General features: G+C 37.5%; 1 protein-coding gene across 6 annotated transcripts; it reads right to left on the bottom strand.

Moving 5' to 3' along the window:
• Positions 1–56: 56 nt before the first annotated feature.
• On the bottom strand, positions 57–17,406 carry LOC141898123 (unconventional myosin-VI-like). Of its 6 annotated transcripts, XM_074783943.1 has the most exons (30): positions 17,339–17,406; positions 17,137–17,171; positions 15,936–16,078; positions 15,686–15,755; positions 13,635–13,708; positions 13,320–13,449; positions 12,744–12,908; positions 11,948–12,045; positions 11,790–11,810; positions 10,972–11,136; positions 10,075–10,155; positions 9,754–9,937; positions 9,239–9,383; positions 9,001–9,158; positions 8,553–8,717; positions 8,341–8,468; positions 8,005–8,100; positions 7,566–7,769; positions 6,348–6,572; positions 5,880–6,087; positions 5,704–5,794; positions 5,253–5,403; positions 5,031–5,171; positions 4,650–4,805; positions 4,520–4,569; positions 4,237–4,445; positions 3,837–4,016; positions 3,727–3,741; positions 2,732–2,983; positions 57–2,314 (listed from the first exon to the last, which is right to left on the bottom strand). In XM_074783943.1, the coding sequence occupies exons 3-30, from the start codon at positions 16,050–16,052 to the stop codon at positions 2,133–2,135; spliced, it is 3,861 nt and encodes a 1,286-aa protein (XP_074640044.1). In that variant the 5' UTR covers positions 16,053–16,078; positions 17,137–17,171; positions 17,339–17,406; the 3' UTR covers positions 57–2,132. The 6 variants fall into 6 exon arrangements, with proteins under 6 accessions (XP_074640044.1, XP_074640047.1, XP_074640043.1 ...); XM_074783946.1 differs by lacking the exon at positions 17,339–17,406 and having other exon boundaries at positions 2,732–2,944; positions 17,137–17,236; XM_074783942.1 differs by lacking the exon at positions 17,339–17,406 and having other exon boundaries at positions 15,936–16,073; positions 17,136–17,228.
• Positions 17,407–18,287: the final 881 nt, after the last annotated feature.

Genomic DNA, 18,287 nt, shown 5'->3' with positions numbered 1-18,287 from the left:
AACAAAACCAACTCAGAATGTTTCAATACAATGTAAATTATATTTTACATTCAGCATGCGGCACAAAGTGTAATACATATAATTATATAATAATAATAATAATAAATCTGAGAAAATCATGAAAAACATGAACATGAATTCATTAAACAGAGAATTAAAGATTATCTCTTCATTTTCAGACGAATGATTTGTGTAGATTGGACAATATGTGTGGAATGTGAATCATGTATTTATCACAATGTGAATATATCGCACCCAGTACAATATCATCTGTATATATCATGTATATGTATATCATGTAAACAGAAACCTCCATAATTCCTATAAAATCATATCATTGATTGGTCGGATTTAAGCGTTAAATAACATCATTTGAATCGAGGACGGATTCAATCATGATTTAAAATATTTGTGGAATGTTTATATAGAATGTTGGACTGATTAATAATCATAAGAGATTGCACAAATTACTGCTGAAATATCGATCACAGGACCCATTAGTTCGACGATTCTCTCCTTAAAAATTTTGAGTTAAAACATCGCAAATGAACGATTTCTAACTCAAGAATCAAGCTTTACTCGTTAACCGCGGAACTAGGTCCTGAATATTTCATATTTGGATGGATTCCTTTTCTATCTTTTAACTACATCGAAACCAGTTTCTAAATTCCTCACGTTTTCCTATTGAACAATACAATAAATATCTAAAATTGTTTTCACCATGCAAAATATCACTTAAGTACAACAACAAAATTGACCCTATTCAACAGTTCGCAGTCTGATTCGACTTGTTAACTCAAATCAAATCTTACCACACAAATGTGGAACTTGGTTCTAACAATTATAAACCTAAAGCTTGTGACAGTCACAGAAATATTCACTTTCTTACTTTGTTTCAATTAATTACAACATAATTATCTGAATACAGCCAGGAATTTCCGTAATGAACTCAAGGAGACAAAAATTATGGATTAAATATCTAAAACTTGATGATTTTTTTTTTGTAGAGGTAAATTTTAAGTTGATAATTATGTAAAATAGAACAAACTAAGCCAAATATGAAAAGATATTATGTATGATGAATGTAAATGCTAATGTCAAAAAATGCCTACACAAATGTTTGTAGCACATTTGATTATTGTTTAAGGCACTGAATTAAAAACATTACGATCTGTGAATTATAGTAGACTTTTCTCTATTCGTTTATCAGGGGATCACTTTTTCACCCAATCAAAGTCCTTCGTATAAATACCGGTATATAGGAGACTATTCCATCAAAATACTGACCACCATCAACTAGAGCAATGTTCGTTTTAGACACAGATGAGTAAATAAAAGTTAATTCTAATGATTCTTAAGAAACCTTATATCTTTTCTAAAGAGGTTTTACTTTATCTAAACCACTTATAAATTCAAACCATAAAATCATTATCATCATTAATCATCTCAGGGGGAAAACTAAAGTTAAACAACATATAAACAACATTGGAGATAAGTGTAAGCCCTTAGTTGAACCAATCCCTTTTCCGGGGGAGGGTGGGGTGTCGAGCATCATTGACAGAACCAAGTATGAAGAATGTAAAGCAGATGTCAGTTGACACATCTATGTTAATTAGATTCAGAAGCTGAAATCTGAGACAACTTTTCTTACAACATTGGTCATCACTACATTATACAATGTAACAGGTGCGCAGTGTATCACACTATAACCACGTTCACGCTACTTTATTTAGAGCTTTCTAAACTCTGTCCATTTCAGAACAGACCCGAGTGTTAACACTAGGGAAAAGTTCATTCTCAATTTAGAACGGCCAAAATGAATGGTCCAGGTTAGATTTAAGAATGGACAATTTCTCTGCGTGACTGTCAATCAGTGTTGCATCAAACTGGGCCAGTGACAACAGCGGATCCCAAATTGCATTTATCAGGTCAGTTCTAGGTACGGGTCCAATTAGAATGGACTAACTAGTGATAGCGTGAACGCAGTATTCAGAACGGTGCAGTTATATCCGGTGCTGTCCAGTGCTACAGTATTTGTTTCATTCAGCAAGCGTTTGTTTACGGTATTCACCATCAGTATATAATTAATCAACTACAGCTACAAACATTGTTTTTTATATATCATTCTATCGTTAATTAAGGCGATTCTTTAGATATTTCGACGCCACTTGTGTTTTATATCTCAGTAATATATTTTCGCCGTCGTTTTTATTCCATTCTTCCTCGAATTCTTTTTCTAAAATAGCGGCGCCTTTTTTACGAGTAAGCCCCGTCTGTTCGATGCTTAATTCGCACATTCTCATATCATCGATACCTGAAACGAACATTCCATCAGAAATTCATTACACTTGAAAATAAAGGCAGATATTTGAAATTTCCTGTAACAGTTTAACGAACTCAAGTGTTAAGTGGAATCAAAAACTTAGAGAATTGTAGAACTGACTCCAAAACCACGGTTGAATTTGACTCAAGAGTTAAAACACTGAGAATGAACTGATTTTAACCATGGACTCCATAACTTTAAGAGGCCCTAAAGAGTTTACTCTTAACTCACAGCTGTAGTCTTGAGTCAAATCTCAACCTAATGGAACTGACTGACTCCATGTTCCACAGTTATGAGTTTAGATTTCATTCAGAGTTAACTCATCGAAAATGAACTAATTTCAACTCTAATTCAAAACTGAGAAACTGGATGCAGATATTCATGATGAAATGATCAATGAATACGAACCAGCTAACAGTAAACACGGTGGTTTATCGGGATGAATTTCCATCTGACGCGCGATCCATTTACCATCGAAATGAGCGTACCACAATCCCTTCAATCGCTGTTGGCCGTCTCGGTGTTCATCCGACGGACGAACAAACGGAATCCGGAAATATCTCTGAATCGTATCCGATTCTGCAACCGTCTGACGAGGAGGAACGACTGGTGCTTTTTCAACTGTGTTAGAGGAGGAAGAGGAGGCCGTATAAGCCGTGGCTGAAACAAATCAAAATCATGTTCCTGATGCCGTCCGTCTCTGACATTTAATCGAATCGTCCGAGATTCACATGGAATCGGATCGATTTCAAATCGATTCATAGTGAAATGAAAAGTTAAATTTCAACAAAATGTGCAGCGAAAAAATATTAAATAAAGTTTTCTAAAAATAAGCGGTTTTTGAATCGTACATCATCGAACTCCATTCATTTAGTGACGATGAATTTTGTGATGAAATTTTTAGAAATTCGAAATGATCACCGTGAATTTTGTTAGAAAATTAGAAAACGACCGAAACCGAGGTAAATAAATCATAGAAATATGTAATCAGAAATGAATATGGAGGTTTCAATTGTCAGAGGGAAGCTAGGAGGAAACAGATTCTGTTGGTAGTTTAATGCAACTGTTATTCTCAAATATGATTGATAATTTTCTCACGTTACATTGAACTACCATTTTAACCACGTACCAAATAGAACACAAATATTTATAGGAAATTATTAAAATTGTGGGTTCGAACTTGAATTCAATTTTCTCGTTAGAAATGATCAGAAATGAATCAGAAATCAGAAATGAAAAGTTAGGGAGTCGTTTATAAAGTATGTACACGAACACGGAATGATGGCTTCGAAATTCTCCGGAACGAAAATATTGAACAGAACGAAAATCAGTATTCTGAGCGTACAGACTTTATAAGCAGCGCCTTATACCAGACCACCGATAGGGAATAATAAGATATTTACGTCTAGAACTCGGAGCTGTAACAATAAAAGATTCAGAAACGAAGAAAAAACAAAAAAATGAAGAAGCGAAAATAGAGAAGAGTGAAGAAACAAGAGATAGAAATACTGACCGTGTTCACTGACAGCTTGCGGAACTCTATGTTCATCTTCTGTTTTAGCACCGGTCGCACCAGCGGCACCAGCTGCACCAGCTGCTACAGTCGCCTTCTTCTTATTCTTTGTTTTCCATTCGTGGTAAACTTTCAAACGGCGATGAAATTCCTCTCGACAAGCGGCCAATAAGTCCACATCTAAAGCATTTATCAAATTAAGAGATTCACAAAAAAGTTAAGAACCACCAGATCTAAGAACCACTGGCTTCCATATGTTACTGGAAATACCCACTTAACTGCACACTATAAACTGTAAGACTGACCAAGGACCTAAATCTAAATCTATTTTGATTCTATAACCAATTTCAGAACTTAAGACCAGTGTAATCTGATTTTGATTCTGTAATATTGAACATACCGCATGAAGTGTTGATAGTGTCTCTAAGCTGAGCATATTTCCATTTGGAGAGATCATGTTTTTTCTGAGCTTGAGCCTCTCGTTGAGCTATCACCGCAGCTGAACGTTGTAACAGCGGTGTGCTGATATCTTCAACTTGTGTCTGATCTTCAGCCGCTAAACGCAAAGCTAACTCACGATCTAAACGCTCTTGTTCTAGATTCCTCTTTCTGTTTGAAAGAAATGACACATTTTCAGTTGAAATTCAATGAGAAATTGTGAATTATTTCGAAAGAATTCTTACCTTTCGGCTTCCTCTTTCGCTTCTTTTTCCATTTGTTTTTGCAATTCTTCCTAAAAAACAAAAACAAAAAAGATTTATTGAAGTTGAACACGAATGATACATAAAAAGTTTCTGAAATCGATCAACTTACTGCTGCTTTTCTGTCTTCCTCTTCTTGTCTCTTTCTTTCTTCTTCCTCTTTCTTACGACGAGCTTCCAGTTCAGCTCTTTGACGTTTCTCTTCTTCTTCTTGAAGCCGTTTTCTCTCCTCTTCTTCCTTTTTCTTTCTTTCTCTTTCCATTTCCTCCTACGAAGAAAATACAAGTGAACTCAATGAAACTTAAATCAACTTGGTCAGAATTCTTCAGTTCCGAGGACAACTGATTTGCATCCAGTCATACAGTGCTGAACCAATACCACACTTATGTGTTAGAATTTGACAGTAGAGTTAATAACAAATCAACTTCAAGATAAAATGTTTTCATTTGCAACATTTCAACAACTATTGAGTCAAGAATGAAAACGTACGTACCTGTATTTTCCTGAGTCGTTCTTGCTCTTCTCGTTGTTTCTGTTGTTCGAGTTTAGATTTCAGATCATTCTGCGCTTTATCAATAATCGACATCAGTTTATTATATTCGTTATCTATTTCTTGGCGTTTCATCGGAGTGGTCTACAAAACATTACAAAATATACATTTCAAACCGGGTAAAAATAAATTACCGGTTCTCAAACTATTTGAGATGAATCTAACCTGAATCTTTTTAATGAGAGCATCGATAGCAGCACTCGTGCTATCAACCATCTTCATCGCTGAATCTTTATCTTTTTTCATCATTTTCACAATTTCGCCCATTCCATTTAGTTGTTTTCTTAGATTTCTCACTTTCTGAATTCCTTTATATCTGTAAAAACCCCAAGATATATTTGAACACACACTCAAACTTGTTATATTAGTAAATCATTCACGAGTTCACAATCCAGTTCAATAGTTGTGAGTTAAGAGTCAACTCTTGAAATTAGTTCATTTAAGCAGGTTAACTGTTAAGTCTGAGTCAAATCTTAACTGTGAAGCTGGATGCCAATCTGTAAAAGCATTTCCAATCGAAAAATGTACTAAGCGTGTAGCATCGACATATATAATGATTGTCCCACCTCTACTACAACATATTCAGAAAAATCCTCAAATTCTCTCATATTTTTACCTTGGTCGATATTTCTTGACGCAAAGCCACATTCTGATAGTTTTCTGAATCTTAATCAACATTTCACACCTCCATTTTATCTTGTTCGTCACTGAAAATCAAATAAAACGATAAGATACGTGTATAACTGAGTTGAAACACACTTCAGCGCATCAATGATGATGAAATTAACTTACATTTGATACAAGATAAAGTGCACCATTGAGCCTTCTTCCACTGACTACAGATCAACCATTTCAACACTTTCTTCACGAGTTCCGCCAAATTTTCCGGATCTGATTTCATGATTTGATCGAATTCGGCAAATTTTCCGGGTCGGAAAAATACTTTTGTCATTCCGAACTTAAAATCCTCCTCGTTTAAACCGAGAGCTTTGAATAATGACTGAAAAAGACATAGACGGAAATTGTTTGATTTTATATGCAATTTAAGTCTCAACAAATTTTCGACTTTTTTCAGATTTTCATTTTCCCTGATTTCTAGACAAGTGGTCACCCTATACTTGTTAGATATGTGTGTAGCCTATGTAACAAATTTAAGACAAGTATAAGCTCATTTTGGGTCTAAAGCCAATCTAATAAATTAACACCAGTGTTATACATGTATATGGTTTAACACCGGCAAGTCAAATCTGTGCAATTTACCTTGCAAAACATCCTAGGATCGAGTCTAGCTAGTCGGTTTGGTAAATATCCTTTATACATGTTGTATAATTCAGAGAACATAGTTCTAGACGGGAAACCCTGCTGCATGAGATCGAGTACAGCTGTCATTCCAGCACACTGAAGCTGACTGAGAATCGCAGCCCCTTCAAATAGATGATCGACCATCTTTACATTCGGTTTTACACAACGGATGAATGACGTACCCTTGAGAAATAGACACACAAATATTGAACATACCGGTATATGATGGTGATATCATTATTATTATTATATTAGTATACGGGGAGAGATGAGAGGATGACAGTGAGATAATAGGCAAGAGGGGCAGGAGAGAGGGGGAGCGAGGGGAGAGGCAGCCAGGGAGAGAGACTTCAAGGGAGTGAGAGGGGAGAGTGAGAGGTGAGAGGAACAGAGAGAGTGAGAGACAGATGAGAGGGACAGGGGAGAGAGAGGGGAGCGAGGGGAGAGGCAGCCAGGGAGAGAGACTGCAAGGGAGTGAGAGGGGAGAGTGAGAGGTGAGAGGAACAGAGAGAGTGAGAGAATAGGTGAGAGGGACAGGGGAGAGAGAGGGGAGCGAGGGGAGAGGCAGCCAGGGAGATAAACAGCAAGGGAGTGAGAGGGGAAAGTGAGAGGTGAGAGGAACAGAGAGAGTGAGAGAATAGGTGAGAGGGACAGGGGAGAGAGAGGGGAGCGAGGGGAGAGGCAGCCAGGGAGAGAGACTGCAAGGGAGTGAGAGGGGAAAGTGAGAGGCGAGAGGGACAGTGAGAGAATAGGTGAGAGACAGGAGGGGAGAGTGATAGTGTAGTGAGAGGGGAGAGTGAGAGACCACCACGGAGAGCGGGAGACTGCCAGGCAGTGAGAGAATAGGCGAGAGGGACAAGGGAGAGAGACTGCAAGGGAGTGAGAGGGGAAAGTGAGAGGCGATAGGGACAGTGAGAGAATAGGTGAGAGACAGGAGGGGAGAGTGATAGTGTAGTGAGAGGGGAGAGTGAGAGACCACCACGGAGAGCGGGAGACTGCCAGGGAGTGAGAGAATAGGCGAGAGGGACAGAGGAGAGACAGGAGGGGAGAGTGATAGGATGGTGAGAGACAGCAAGGGAATGAGAGGCTGCCAGGGGAGAGAATGGGAAGCAGGGGGATAAGAAACAGGATGAGAGTAAGAGGTCACCAGGGAGAGAGAAGAGAATGGTAACATACCGTGCTGCGTAGTTTATCCATCAGTGTTTTCAGTTGTGAACGGAATTTTGAGCCGACACTGATAAAACTCAGTTTGCCCTTCGTAGATTGAGCCTTCGAAGTAGGATCATCAAAAATCTCTTTAATCAAACCACTTTGACTCTCTTGAATCAACATTTCCAACGACAGATGCAACGCGTCGTTGTTCTTCTCGAGGAATTGCGTCTACAAATTCAAAACATCGTCATCAATAGATGGTAGAGGCCTTTCGGTGTGATAAGTCATCAATGTCTAGGGTCCGGTTTCACGAAAAAGTTTAACTCAAATGTTTGGTTGAATTTCTGTTGGTTCCATCATGTTTTCAATGCCAGCAAGAATTCAAACTTGACCATTTTAAGCTAAACATCTTCATGAAAGCGGACAGAGAACAACAGAATAAGAGATAGGTTTAAACGCTTACAGTATGATACACAACGGCACCAGCAAAATGTTTGATCAAGAATCCACTGTCATCTCTAACATCCCGGTGAGTTTTCAGTTTAGATTTTCTCGGGAACTGAAAAAAAAAAACGATTAAATTTCATACATCAAAATTATCTCAACGATTCTGAGGACAATGAATCCAACATCGGGAGCGATCCGGTTCAGCACCTGGTTCCATAATACAGGAACCAGTTCCATTTGATCCAAAAACATCGGAAATGAACTAATTTCAACTGAAAATCAGGTGAAACTGAACTCAAGAACTCGAGAACTGGGTCGATGATAATAGTTTAGATTATTTCGATGAACTCACAGCCAGTCTGTAATGGTTTCCATTCTTCTTTTGAACTTCGTTAGTGAAATTATTGTAAGTCGGTTTCGGTAACTTATTTTGTTCGTCTAATAAGTCAAATATCCCGGTTGCTTTATTCTCGATCAAATCTACAGAAATTCAATAAATAATTATTCAGATTTTCACTAGATACAAATAAACTGAGGAGGGAGAGAGGTAGGGGGGAGAATTACCGATACAATCTTGATTGTCGACGAAATCAATTTTCTTCACTCCGAGTCCCTCTTTAGCATAGATCGCTTGTTCTTCCTTTAGAATACGCTCGTTAAAGAACTGTTGAAGTTTCTCGTTACAGTAATTAATGCAGAACTGTTCGAAACTGTTCACTTGGAAATATTCTATAAATAGACAACAAATAAACTCAGTAATCATACAATACAAGTGAATACAGATTCCTAGGACATCAGAGAAGGTACCCACAGTAAAGAGGCAGTGATCTAGGAGCATTTCAGCATCATTTTAAGAATTTTTTACAAATCTGATTTATTGCCCTAAGAGTTTCATAGAAATTGCCTTTTCAATTTGTTTTCAACAAAATCGTGCCCTTTCTCATCAAAGTGCCTTTTGGGATGGTCTTAAGGAATTGTTGTAAGCTCCTTCTGAATCAGACTTTCTACTTACCGAATCCAGCTATATCCAGAACACCGATGTAATTAGTAGATGAACTGAATGGTAAAGCTTTATTCACACGACTCACAATATAATCAAACAGTTTACCATAAACTGATTTCGCTAAAGCATCTCTGGCGCTGTTAGCTTCATGCACTTTCAATGGAACTCTAAAAATTAATCGCATCAATGAAAACTCAGCTCAGATTTTTTAAACAAATTTCATCATGAAATTGGGATCGAAACCTACTTGATAACAGTGCCTTTCAGACCTCCTTTAGACGTCTGCATGACGCGGCTGACGAGAGCTTCATTCAATTCATCTTTATCAACGCCAAGCATCGTAGCAGCAATACGTAGAGATACTTCAGATCCACCACTGATCTTACACCCTCCTTTAATTATAACAATATTATATGCCATCAGTTCAACATCCGTCTCAATACCATCCTCTCATCTCACCCTCAATACCTCCCTCTCATCTCACCCTCAATACCTCCCTCTCTCCTCACCCTCAATACCTCCCTCTCATATCACCATCAATACCTCCCTCTCATCTCACCATCAATACCTCCCTCTCATCTCACCCTCAATACCTCCCTCTCTCCTCACCCTCAATACCTCCCTCTCATCTCACCCTCATTCTCTGCCTCTCTTGGAACTGAACTTGGGACGTGTACTTATTCCCAAGTCTAGGAGCAATCGGTAAAAATGCTCTCCCGACAAAAACTATTTCCCACTTTCTCCCTGAGGTAAAATACAAACCTTTACTGTCCTCATGATTCTCCTCGAAAACTAAGTTTCCTAAATGTAGCACACTGGCGACGACTGTGTATATATCAAACTTCTCCGATTCATTCAATCCCATTTTCGTCATAGCGTCGTCCATCTTCTTAAAATCCTTCACATCATCCAGTTGTATATCTTTAAGACTTCCATGTTTCAGATACTGAAATTCAATCAAAATACGCACGCAATTCAATACAGTTCTTATGCGTTATTTTGATTCCTGTCTAAGATATTCGTCGATAGATACAGATGAAAGTATTGTATAGAATGCGCAGACACGCCGAGCAAACGTCTTACCTCTGGACTTTTACGATCTTTCGGTAAATTTTTTTCCGTGTTGGGTCCGCAAAAATATTGAGTGCAGCCATGATTTAGATACTGAACAGCAAGACAAACACATGTATAGATTACAGTACAACAAGAATCACTGAGACTCAATGAATCCTTCATCTAAATTATTTCATTTAGACACGGATCGACAAATTTGGACCCAGTTTCACGAAAAAGTTTAAGTTTATGTTGTCTTACTTACTGAAAGAGAGAAGCAACCACAACAACTAAACCAAAAATGTGAGATTAACTTTTTTGCGAAATTGGGTCCTGACATAACAGACAATTTGCAGCAGTTGCACGCAGCATCAGAAATGCTTTAAAAGGTCAGAAAAGTATCTTCTAAATTGTTACTTTTTAAATCACAAAATTAATCAACAATTTTGATGATACGAATTTCTGTGCATTAAATGAAAACTACATCAATGTGTTGGCGATGAAGCATGCGTTAAAAATAATCATAGTGAAGTTGGTTTTCGTGGGCGGACTTCACATGGTAATCTAATACTTATAGATATTTATATAGACTGTAACTGAATTCAGAAACTGATCCCCTTTAGGGACTTGTACGAAAAATCAATACCATTCTTTTAGGTTTTTTAACTTAAATTTCACGCTAAAACTGTAAATTTAGAAGAATTACAGAAAACAGATACATGTCATATGTAACGTAATAAAACTAAATCTATAATGAATTGATCGAAAAACCGAAGGAGATTTTAATGAATTGAATTATTTTTTAGCAGCTAAAAATACAGTGATATCATCTTCATGCGTGTGCGAGTTTGGACAGAACGACAATCATTCATGCAAACAATCAATAAATCAATGAGTGATTGTGGTGTGATTGTGGTCGATACTTACGTTGAATTGATCCGGTGAACCGAGTAGCAGTTTTTTGCGTAGATCCTCCGGAGCGCCGGCGCACATTCGATAGAATATATGATAATTACGTTCGGTGCTTCCTTGAACGCATATTCTAGATTTCTCCAGTAAATAGTGAGAGATATAACCACCGGTTACCGTATACTGAAATACAACAACCATACACGTATTAACATTAACTGTGACTTTATCGAAATGTTTAACAGAATCTCTACAGATCAGTCATTTCTGGATATGACGAGTTTTCAAGGAGAAAATTTCATATTTCGAGGAAGCGTCTGCATCACTTTCATATCCCAATTACACTTGTGTAATATAGGAGTTTATCTCGGCAAATTCAGTGGTTTCATCCGTTACCTAGACTAGTTTCTTTTTCAGTAACCGCCTAAATGGGTAAACCTGGTCCCAGCTGAACTGATTCATGCGTAGTCAACTGCACAACATTTCTAATTTCCTATTTCCCAAAATTGAAGGCGTTATAAAGTTTTTCTTATTCGAGACTTAAAGAGTTATAAACGAATGTATCTTTTTAAGTTTCTCTGTGAAATCTACAAAATGATTTGATTCACTCATAACTAAATTCACTTCAGAATCAAATATTGTGAGGAGTTTGGGGAATAATTAAAGGAAACTTAAGTGTTTATCATTTAATCACAACCGCACACCTAAATTATCACACGCCAAATTCACACGATTGAAAAATCAAGACCGGCAACCAGAAAAAAAATTAAACCAGGTCACCTGTGAGTGGGGTGATTAAACCAAAACCGGGTCACCTCACGTCAGGGTGAACTTACCTCTTTATTACGTCCTTGACCCTATTAACATCATTCAAATATACAAGTGATGATTAATACATTCAGAAAAATTTCTATCAAACTTCTTTGACTTGAAATTGTGTCTGTTACGTTTGAAAACAGTTTAACGTAGTAAAATATGATTGTATGAAACATACCTTTTCATTGAAATGAATTTCAACAAATTTTCCAAATCTACTACTGTTATTATTCCTCACTGTTTTAGCATTGCCAAATGCTTCTAATAATGGATTCGCTGTATAGAGAAAAAAAACACCCCGCAATTTATCATTTGATTACATATTTTCAGACACAGACGCTTCATAATTAAAAGAGATATCTTCATGTTAATAATAGGGACATAAATTATGATTAAAGTCAATTATCGCATCTTCGCTAATTGAACTAAATGGCGACATTAATTTTTCTGAAATCAATTATCATTTGAAAGCTAATAAGAGTCTAGTCTGCGCGTTTTTCTTTTAGATATTGATCGAGTTTCTCGCAGAGAATACCGCTTTATACAAATACAACAAGTATTTAGACTGAGAATGAGCCTCAGGGGATCTGAATTTCAACCCGAGGGCCTCGAAGAAGTAAACACTAGGAATATACAGCGCAAACACTTAATAGCCGTATAGCTATAACCAGTGCTTACTGACTAACAACAGACTCATCACGATCAATTTCATACATTTCAACTTTATACTATTTTACTATTATTATTCTCGAAAAAGGCCAACGTTAAGGTATGTTAAAACAATCTGAGTTAGATTAGTCGCTCAAGATTGGTTAAAGCTTGGAGTTTACTGCAAGGTTTAAGTTAACTGTCAGGGCCGAGGTGAGCTAAAAACAGTAGAGTTGAACAATGAAAACCTACAATAACCAACACCAACTAAAGCAAAAATTTGTGTCAATATTTCAGTGACAGCAGCCCCGGTATTGAATACTTACATTCTACTATTCTCTGTTCTATAGGCCCGGCGTGACTTCCCCAACATTCCGTCAAATATTTCAGGATATATTTCGTTGATTCTGTTTTGCCGGCCCCCGATTCACCGGATACAATTATTGACTGACTGTGTTTCAAAGCTTTCATATCGCGGAACGCTTTATCGGCTAAAAATATAAACAAAATATCGTCATAGATTTTCTCATTTTGAAGCCTAATGGGAGATATTTATGATACTGCGGCAAGTGAGGATCCACCAGGTGTCGCTTGCGTGCTGTAGGACACCAACCATGGTTGAGAAGATTCAACTTTCAAATTGAGGATCCACCTGCTGATGCTAGTATGCAGAACAATGGCTAAGCAGCAATAGAGGTCTTCACTTGATGCAAGTGAGAATCTACCAGGAGGGACGAGTGCGCAGATTTTCTGGACCCTAAAATTCGTTGTAACAAGGTTCCTCCGTATTTATATTAGTTCATATCTGCAGATCGAAGATGAACTCATTTCAACACTTTTGACAGGGTTTGGTGAGGGATAATGAGGGTAATAGTGAGGGTAATGATATAATGATAATTTACCTATAGCGAACACATGAGGTGGTAATGTACCCAGTGATTTGCCTCGATATTGATTTACAGTTTGACTGTTGTACAACGAAGGAATGTCGAAATATGGATTGACGGCGATCAAAATATTGGCGACATACGTCTGAAAAATAGAGAGAGAGAGAAAGATGTGATATTTATTTCAGCTTCACTGAATGAATCAATGTTATTAATAATTGCTGCTGCTGCTGCTGCTACTGCTGCTGCTGCTGCTGCTGCTGCTGCTGCTGCTGCTGCTGCTGCTACTGCTGCTGCTGCTGCTGCTGATGTTCTCCATTCATTACTTACATAAATATGATTTTTCATATAACGTATTCTGAGATTGTTCAATAAAGTCGCCTCATTCAGATACATCAACGCACCTGAAATACACAACATACAACTAATGAATGATGAATTACTATCCATGCAGAGATACACGCGTCGAGTTTCTTAGTTATTTCTGTTTATGAAACTGGGTCCCGGGGTCCATTCCTTACATCAGTTTCATAGAAATGATTTGAACTCTAAATTTGTAATGGGTCGAGTATAAACAGTGTTTCAACCCGACCAATTTAAACAGCTAAGATTGTATTTTGATATTAGAGCAACATTCCAAAGTACGCCTGATGATGGCTAATAGTCTATCACTAACACTTAACATATTTGGCTGAATTATAGTGGGATTTCTCCTACAGTATTTTAGTGATTTTATCGGGGATGTAGTTTCCCCTGGAGACTGAAGAGTCATCGCTGATTTCCAAATCATTTTGAATCGGTGGCAAAGATGAAATAACAATGACATCTAACAATACGACCGGCTGCTTCTATAGTCTGTTTCCATGGCAACATAAAGATTAGCCACGTCGTCATCCCGCAGTTTGTGTAAGCAATTCACGATGCGTAGAACCGGTTTTTACCCGTTAGTGAAATTTGTTTGAGTTTCCAGATTGCTTGACATTGAAGCAAATAGAATAGAAACATTTTTGCCGCGATAACGTTTCGCGCTTTTTATTAAATGAAACGTGGAACGGTCAATAGTCTAAAACCCCTAGAACTAGAATTGCGTAAACAAACATTACTGGAAAAATTGTTAGCAATTTTCGCCGAGGAAATAATGCGGAAATTCAATAATTCACGATGAATATTACACCAGTCAAATTAGCACAAGATACTCGTTACTAGAGTAGAGAGGGTGTGACCAGTACACTGTGTGTGTGTGATAACTAATAGTGATAGCTTTAGTGGTGTGAAAAACTGTTATAACGCACCACAGTCAGGGTTCTTTCATATATATGATGACACCTAGACTTTCACTGATCACATTTCCATCAGACCAATAGCGTCTGGATACCTTTTCTCCTAGTCTCATTCACTAATGATTTAACTTCAAAATGTAAACAATGCCCTTGACGCGTGTTTCAGAAAAGGCTCCATTTTTTCAATGGATTTGGATGGGTTGGGACACAACTGCATAGCGACCAGGAGCAGTTTAAATCAGTAGAATAATGACTTTTCCCCACCCTAAAAATGTGTTAAATGGACAAAACCAGGACATATCACCGATACTGACAGCTAGATCCAGGGCTGCAAACCTCTGAAAAGTGCTATCAGTTGGCAACTGCAGATCTTCAATTACATTAGAGTATTGCCTACCACTACCCCGAAACATGCGTCAATATCATCAAAATCACTCTTTCACATCAAACTCATTAATTTTTCATTGACCAAAAAATCAATCTAACAATACGCAAACGTCACGTAATACATCAGTTAAAATCAATTGCAGCAATCTTCATGAATATTACACAGAATCAGATTCAATATCACAGCGTATTAAAGTGATGATGAATGATGACTGACAGAACTGAAACCTGCTGGCAAAACAGTTGTTAATGTAAATCTGACTAAATAACTGTTTTTGAAGAGGTAGAGTCACTGAATGGTTCAAACCATCAGTCACTGATCTCTCATCAATTCAGGGCAGTTTCAGTGAGACACATATCAAGGTGTTTTTTGTAGATTGAGATAAAAATGTACATGTGCCATAAATCAATGAGATACCTGATAAATATCAGTGAAAGTGGCAAGATTATAAATAAACTTTAAGGGGTTTTTCCAGACACAGATCAAGTACAAAGTACTAGTAGAACATTTGGACTTAAGACACAGATATCAATAATAACAAGCTGTGACAATTCAGTCAATCAGTCAATATCAAAAACACTCCAATCTGCCACCACCAAACACAGTTCAATCACACACTGTTTTATTTGCATAAACAAGTGGTTGGTCTTTAATTCAAACCATTTTACCAAGTAACTGTGGACTTTTCCTTAAAACGTAAAAATAAAACTTACAATTGTCATCTACATCTTTACTATCGTATTCTTCTGCGGGGAAAACACGATCATAGGTGGCGGTAATTGTCTAAAATATATAGAAATATTCAATAAATTATCAGATGTACATAAAACAGTCGAAAATACGATAACATCAAAATAGATGAATTCAGCATTGACAAACACTAACAAACAGTAACAAGTTTGAATTCCTGGTTTTCAGTGTTAGAAACTAAATTGAATCTATCAACCTGCGACGATCAATTACCTTCTCTTTGCCATCAAATGGTTCGACAGTAATACCATCAGCACCGATATCGATAATCTTGCCGAGTTTAAACCCATCAAACGGATGTGGCACCCAAACCTTCTTACCGTCATCCATCTCTCCTCTACTCACACAAACAAACCCTAAAAATAATCGAAATGTTTTTATCAAGCATCATTTGAAGATTATATCTCTTTATCAGTTTGAATTTCTTTAATGCAGTTCTACCAGTAGTTGTTGCCTGATAAAATATCAACAATTTTAGTTGAAAAATACGAGATGTTACTTATGAAAATAATAAGTTTATTAGATATATGGGTAACCCTTCACAAACCCTCCATCAGCAAAATTCAGGCGCCCATAGGGAAAGAGCTAGTCTCTCTGTACTTCCCACTACCTACCTGCCCGTGTGGACTAGGACTAATTCCTGGGCAGGTAAGCGGAGCTTCTCCCAAACGACACCGACAGAAAGCCAAGAAAACCACCAACTGACATCCGTATGATCCGTACTTTCCTGTTCCAAATCAAACAGTCGGGCTCTGAGCCATCAGTCGGGTTGGCGGCCGAGAAGGTTCCAGCTGTGGGGTTAGAATCCCGATACAGCTTAGATGTTACCTTGAGTGATGCTAGGGTTAGATTCCCTTAATGCAACTCAGGCAGAAATATTTCCATCCTACCGAAGAAACTTATAAAATGTTTTCTATTTTTCAGTTTTAAATGTACTTCAAGAATACAAAGTTCTTTCCTCTGTGAAATTGAATATCACTAATAATGAAAAATGTTACTAAAAAAAAAAAAAATCAGTTTGCTTCTTTTATCCTACTAGAATTTCCTTCCATCCAGGAAAGGCAAATATCAAATGATGATGCCAATGGCAATGGAAGAAGAGCTCAACCTAGCGGTCAGAAACTGGGACGGGTGGGGTAGACTATTTCCACTATATCAACACAACTCACTCTCTATCTTAGAAGGATAATTGTTTGGTGCAATTCGTAGAAACTAATGCCGATCCAGACATTCCCGTTACGAAGGAAATCATTGAAATATTACCAAACTGACAGGTGATTTTTACCGATCGTAGTACACACAGACTACACGAAGCTTTTTGAAGTTTTCGTTGTTTCATTATTTCTGACAGTTAAAAAAATCGATTGCAACAATTTCAGCTCATCAATTAACATCCAGTAATTACTCTACATACCTTATCAATTAAGACGCGGTTTCACGTCGAGAAGCCTGGAGAAAAAACCAAAAACCGGTGAATTTTTCAGGACCAGGGACGCTACGCCGACTCACAGCTAGGTGGAGCCCTATATTCATCCGCTTAGAAGTTAGATCACAATTCATCCCTAAAAACTAGATTTGTTCGGTGAATAAACATGAATATGGATATTATTTCATACTTAGATTATGTAAAGAAATGAATATTGTAGATTCATAGATCATAGTTTAATTGTGTTTTTTTCAGTCATGTATTACTGCACTTAAAAGTAGCACGCAGAAACAGAAGATGGTCGTTACCACCGAAAAGCTGTCAAAGCATCCTCACCTGCCAAAGATAGAATTGAGAATTTATTTCCTGTTTGTCAGCGGTTTTAGGGTTAGACTGGTTGCCGGTCTCTACCTTCTAATTGCCAGAGTAATTCAACCTTCTCATTACTTAGTTTATTAGTGGTTGTTGATGATGAGGCTGGGGTGCCACTCTGGTGAACAGATCCAAATTCTGTGTCTTCTACAGTCCACAGTCTTTGGATGTCGTTGGAACTTCCAGGTGTGCCATCGGACAGTCAAGACTTCTGGGTGGTGGTACACCAGACTTTTCGCCATCTGAGTTTGTCTTCTGGCTCTTGAAATGACAAAAGGAAGTAAACAATAATAAGTCAAGAAGTTTGTCAAACAGAAATATTTCCGGCCTGACTTCCGGCCTCATCCCCATCACTATGAATTATTAATGTGCCATGGATTATTGCAAGTTCTGTTCGCGTCTAGGGTATAAGGTTTTTTTTCTGAGAATCAAATATCTGTATTTTAGAACCCCTCCTACTAATACGATTTGAAAAATCTGTAATCCGTTCCTAAAACTATCACATAATTCTTATCACATAATCACATAGTTTCTAATTACTGCACACTACTTTGTCGTATTTCATCATTCTATAGAAATTTACGCTTTTTGTTGCTAACATTTCAAATAGATTTTACATCCAATTCCCGTAAAAATAGGCCTAATAGGCGTACTGCATCGCATCATCGGAAAGATGAACGTTTTCCAGCGTGAACTTTACGTGTAATTCGCAGTGATACATATAACATTCGATAGGATGGGGGGGGGGGGGGTGGTTTTTCTGTCTG

Source organism: Tubulanus polymorphus, chromosome 1, assembly GCF_964204645.1.
Source record: "Tubulanus polymorphus chromosome 1, tnTubPoly1.2, whole genome shotgun sequence".
Lineage (NCBI taxonomy): Eukaryota > Metazoa > Nemertea > Palaeonemertea > Tubulaniformes > Tubulanidae > Tubulanus > Tubulanus polymorphus.
This window is presented reverse-complemented; position numbering and strand designations above follow the sequence as displayed.

Coding starts and splice junctions, on each gene's coding strand:
- LOC141898123 (XM_074783943.1), bottom strand. CDS start 16,052: ATGGATGACGGTAAGAAGGTTTGGGTGCCACATCCGTTTGATGGGTTT. Junction 11,811..11,947: donor AAATTCATTTCAATGAAAAG/GTATGTTTCATA, acceptor TGATGTTAATAG/GGTCAAGGACGTAATAAAGA. Junction 5,795..5,879: donor CACTTTATCTTGTATCAAAT/GTAAGTTAATTT, acceptor TTTGATTTTCAG/TGACGAACAAGATAAAATGG.